The 5,427-nt window shown below is 39.1% G+C and overlaps 1 protein-coding gene across 2 annotated transcripts in view; it reads left to right on the top strand.

Moving 5' to 3' along the window:
* The first annotated feature begins 2,389 nt into the window (after positions 1–2,389).
* The window catches only part of LOC121643799 (homer protein homolog 3-like), a 44,602-nt gene continuing 41,564 nt past the window's right edge, over positions 2,390–5,427 (top strand). The window contains exons 1-2 of one of the 2 annotated variants that reach the window (XM_041991349.1): positions 2,390–2,743; positions 2,888–2,936. In XM_041991349.1, coding sequence (XP_041847283.1) covers positions 2,914–2,936 — 23 coding nt within the window. In that variant the 5' untranslated portion in view covers positions 2,390–2,743; positions 2,888–2,913. The remainder of the gene's footprint in view (positions 2,744–2,887; positions 2,937–5,427) is intronic. The other variant, XM_041991348.1, reaches the window with a different exon arrangement.

Here is a 5,427-nt window from a genome sequence, read left to right as displayed (position 1 = left end):
TCAACAGTTTTATCTCACTGAGCTTTAAAGATGTTTCCAGATCTTTAGAAAGTTCTGATTTTCAACCCTGACTACAAAAACGTTGGAAATCTGTGTAAAATGTAAATAAAATCAGAATGATTTACAAATCTAATATTTTATTCCCAGTAGAACAAACATTAGATCTCTTAAACAATTTTTAGACCATTGGTCTCAGATTGCTGAACCTCTGCCCACCTTTTCATCTTAGAGGCTCTTCCACTCTAAGGTGCTATTACATGCCCAGTCATGTGACTGACCTGAAGGTTATTATTAGCTATAACTTGTTCCTCCAGATGTCTCTTTTCTGTTTCTGAGGACCCCAAGATTACCAGTTTGACCTTCAGCCTTGTCCCATGCATACAGAGATTCCTCCTGATTCTCTGAATCTTCTTATGATATTCTACACCAGGGGTGCTCAGACTTAGTTTTCAAAGGTCCATATCTACTCTACATTGAAGGCCAGAGGTCTGGAGAAATTCACAGATTTATTGATCAAGCTTTTTCACTTTTTTTTATGTATAAACAACATACAAAACTGTGACAATAATAAAATATAACAAATAAATATTTAATTTAAATTCACCACATTCTGGAGGAAATTCACAATGACAAAGAAAAACGGTCAACATAAACACCTGACTACTATTTTTTTTTTAACTTCTAGTGACATGAAGTCAAGAACCGAAGAGTTTAAATGCATCCAGCCTCGGGGGAGGCGTGGCTCAGGTCTCCTTCAGTTTTTTACTAGTAGAGTTGTTACAAATGCCCGCCCTACTCTGCTTCTGATTGGCTCACACACCCCTGTGTTCTGATAGGCTACTGGTTCCTGTCATTTATAGCAGCCTCTGTCATCCTGCCTGGTTCACAGACAGAGGGCAGGCTGGCTGCCACCATACAGTCTAGGTGTCACAGAGGTGGAGACGCACCGCTTTAAAACCTGGTGAACGTAAAGATTGTTATCACTAGATCACTAATATCCCAGAACACTTTATTTCACATTATAAACTATTCATTAATTTATTTATGGAAGATTCGCTTAGAAAAAGAATAATAGCGTTTTGTAACTCAAAACATAATTTGGGCTGGGTCTGGACTGATGTGGCTCACGATCCGGATCGGAGTCCGGACTTTGAGGATCCCTGTTCTACACTGTAGATGGAGGATCTTCAAAGTCTGAGGAACATTTTTCTGAAACTGTTGCACAGTTTTAGATCCAGTTTGTCTCAGATTGGTGAAGCTCTGTCCATCTTTCCCTCTGAGAGACTCTGCCTCTCTGAAATGCTCCTTTTATACCCAGTCATGTTACTGACCTGTTACCAGGTAACCTGGTTAGTTGTCCAATGCTCCTCCAGGTGTTTCTGGTTTGTACCAGGTTCTTTTCCAGACTTTTGTTGCTCCTGGTTTAACTTTTTCCAGACGTGTTGCTGCATCAGATTCACTATCAGCTCATATTTTCATCACATGGTGAAACGTCTGTTTCATCATCTGAGATGTTATTATCTTCTACCGGGAATAAAATATAAATGATGGGATTTATAAATCATTGCTTTCTGGTTTTCTTTACATTTTACACTGGGACCAACCTTTTTGAACTGGGGTTGTATTAAATGTAGAGATTATGCTCCATGTAAGATGTGAAAATTAGACACACTTGACATTGAAATATCAGAGTCCACAGAACACCTCTTTTAATTTTTGCCTAGTTATTTACTTCTTGTATTTAAGTTTGATATAAACTGTCCATATAGTGTCACTGTGATGTTTAGGACAATAAAGTTAGCTTGTTCCCAACATTTGTGAACTTTGTGTCCACGTTTCAGTTTTGTGTGGTTTCTCCTTTAACAGCGAGTTTAGTCCATGTTAATGAAGCTTAGCCAACTTCAGAAGCCATCCACCTGTCTGAGCTACCACAAGGATAAATAAATTACTAACTGTAGTCCTGAAGTTCACATTAAATGAATATTTTCACCTGTAGTTTGATCATTTTTTAGTTTCTCATCTGTTTCAGGTCATCTGCATCTTTTCCCTTTTCATGTTTAAATCTATAAAAGTTGCATTTTAAAAGAGATCTTACCTACAAAATGAGTAACTTCTGCATGTCTTCGTTTCTCGTGCCGTGTTGCATTGCTGGCTTAAAACCAGCCTGAAAGCTTGTTGCAACTCCTGTACAAGACCTTGGAAAATAAAAGTTTGCTTTTGTTTGCCCACTTTGTCTGATTTCGTGTTTTTATTGGAGCTGTGATGGTCCTTCTGACAGAATGGAGCCTCAGATTCGTTAAGCCTTAAAGCTGCTGCTCCTGCAGACCTGCGAGCCCGCTGTGTGCGCAGCGCGTGCACCGATGCGCACAGGCAGGGTGACACACTTTCTCCGACGTGCAGCTGGAGCGCGTGTTTCGGGGCTGCGCTGCCAGCAGGTGGTACTCTGTGGCGGGCTGCTGATGCGGAAAGCCGGTTGGATGGAGAGGACAGAGATGGACTCCAGGCGGTCTGCGGTTAGTTGGGTCTTGCAGGTCAGGAGCTGCGCCTCCTCCTCCGGGTTGTGACTCCGCTGGACACCGGAGCTGACATCTGACAGGCTGCTGCAGCGTCTTGCAGTGAAAGCTCGTCCCTGGAGAATAAAGCGGGATTAAAGCCTCTGCTGGCTCAGAGTGAGGGATAGAAGAGCCTGACCGGGACAGCAGCTGCAGCCTGGAAACGTTGTTAGATAACAGACCGACATGGGGTGAGTACTTCTGCTCAGGGTACACTGAATCAAAGTCAGATCTGAAAATATCAAACAGCTTTGGCAGCAGGGAACAAACTCTTGATAATTTCATCCGTGTTGTAATTTGCGTAAAGAGAAAAATGTCTCTTTTTTTGTGTGTAGAAAAGAAGTCTCGGTCACCTTGTAAGATGTTTCCTCACCACAGAGAAAGGTAAGAACATTTGGAGTGAAGACTTGCTGCTCCTATTTCTGGCTTTTTGGGGTGTGTGTGACCTTGATGGGAAACTGAAATGAAGAGATCTTCATCTGAGAGCAGGGAAAAGTTTAAAAATGTAGTAGTGAAATTTATCCATCCTGCTGGTGGTGACTCTAAAGTAGAATAATGCCCCCAGTTTTTTCCTCACTGACAGACATTCAGATTTCATCCATCTGATAAAATACCAGCATATTTTATGTAGCTTTTGTCTTCGATTTAGATGAACTGAAATATAATTCTTTACAATAAGCTTTTATATGATGCATATATTTAAAGTTGGACTAAAGAAAAAGAAAACATGTCTGGAGAAACGCATTGTTATCATGTTTCACCGCAAACAATCCATTTCGATGGGCAACTGTCATAAAAGTGGTAAAACTTGTTAGGTTTATTTGTAAAACTCAAATTAAGCTCTAAAACATAATAATTTCTATAAAAAAAACACATTATATATTTACTTATTTATAATTATAATCAGTGACACGTAAACAATTACTCCTGAAACGTGATTTATAAAATAAGACATCTAAAAAGCAGAATCCACAACCTCTGATGACTACATTTATTTACAGTTATGTAAAAACTAAATAATAAAACTAGAAGCAGTCAGAGAGCGCAGACCTCCACCAAGCCACAGGATTACTAAGAAAACCCCAAAAGCACAACAGCCCACCCAGTACCCAACCTTCTGGACCACCAGATCCAGAGTATCACCATGATCCGGGTCAAACGACGTCGGATCATCACATCTACCATGATGTCATCTGGACATGTTTTATTACCAGTGATTGTGGACGTCTGATGAGTTAGAAGCTGTAATAGTGAAATGATCTCTATCTCCCCACAGTAAAGAATCCTTAAAAAAATTCCTGGACCAGGCCGTGATCTGGATCACCACCAAAATCTAATCACGTGTTCCTTTATTCCGTTTCCTGTAAACGGCCTGAAAATCTGTCCTTGATTTTTAGTTATGTTGCTGACAGACAGACGTAGCACCACCTCCGCCTAGGCAGAGGTAACAATAGCTATAATAAGGTTAAATACAATGAAATATTAAATAAATTAATAACATAAATCTAATAAAAAATACATAAATAAGAGTAAATAAAAGGAATGAGATAAAAGAAATGAAGTTGTTTGTTGTTCGGTATGTGTGAGTGCTAATCTGTTGCAGGACTGTTGGCTTCTCACAGCTGGCCAGATGTTTCTTCAATGGATTATTTTCTGCAACCAGTCCAAAAAGCTCTTCTTTTCTTCCAGTACCAGGAATAAAACTCCAGAAAATGAGTTGGTAGTGTTGAGCGTCTGAAAAGGTTTGAGCAGATGAGATGATGCCAGGTAAAGGCGTTCATCCTGAGCCACCTGCTCAGGACAGAGGTCACGTCCAGCTGAGCAGAGCAACATTACATCTGGGGGTGGGGTTTTTCTAAATTTCATTCATAAACTCTGATGTCTGTGAAGAACATTGCTTCACTCAAATAGTTGAACCTCCTGGAAGGAAAACCTGGACACAGATTTCATCCCAGTGTTTCCCAGTTAGACCTTGGATCAGTGGTGGAGGAGGCTGCTGGCTGTAGATAAGAAGAATAATTATGGCACATAGCCGTCGACTTGCATGTTGTTTAAATTCTGTTGTTTGTATTAACATCGTTTATGTTTTAAATCTTTTTCATTGTGGACGATTACTGGATTTGTGTCACAAAAGGGGTCAGATATAAATGCACAATGAACATCCAGGATGATGCAGTCCTACTGGGAGACGCCACATCATTTTATAACTTCACACTGAAGGACTGTCCTGGTTTTAATACGTTCATATTTAATGTCAGCTCCTCTTTTCTTCCACCATTTCCACACAATAAAGATGAGTTTTCTTCCAGACTGTAACCCTCACAGGTCATTGTAGACTTTTGTCTTTTCAGGTCATTTTTCTCTCAATTTTGCATTACCGTATATGATATGATGTTTGTATGAAAGTGTTTCTCTGCTGGGATTCCAGGTTCAGTATGTCTCAAAGTTCAACAAGACACTGGGAACAAATTTACTACCCTTTCAGGTCATTAGAGGACAAAAACGTCCTCTGCTAAAAACTGCTATGAACATTTCAGATTAACGCTTTTGTTTTTCAGTTCTTTTGCTCAAATGTTTTAGTCAACTTCAGTCCTAATGAAAACTACTAAATATGCATTTATTTAAATTATTTTAACCATTTAAATGCCAATCTGACTACATGTCACTGTTTTTATTTATATAAAAAAACATAAAATGAGTTATTTTTATAATCAGTCTTAACTACTAAAGATTTAATCTATAATGTTTTTGTAGCAGTTTTGGAGAGGACTTGTTAAAAACTGTAACATCCTGCCATTAAACTGGTATTTAAAGGGTTAAAATAATTTCAATAATCTTTGGTCGTTTTTTTTTTTTTTTTTTGGTCCACTAATGA

The sequence above is a fragment of the Melanotaenia boesemani genome, chromosome 8 (assembly GCF_017639745.1).
Source record: "Melanotaenia boesemani isolate fMelBoe1 chromosome 8, fMelBoe1.pri, whole genome shotgun sequence".
Classification (NCBI taxonomy): domain Eukaryota; kingdom Metazoa; phylum Chordata; class Actinopteri; order Atheriniformes; family Melanotaeniidae; genus Melanotaenia; species Melanotaenia boesemani.
The sequence above is the reverse complement of the archived record's forward strand: the minus strand, read 5'-3'. Positions and strand labels throughout refer to the sequence as shown.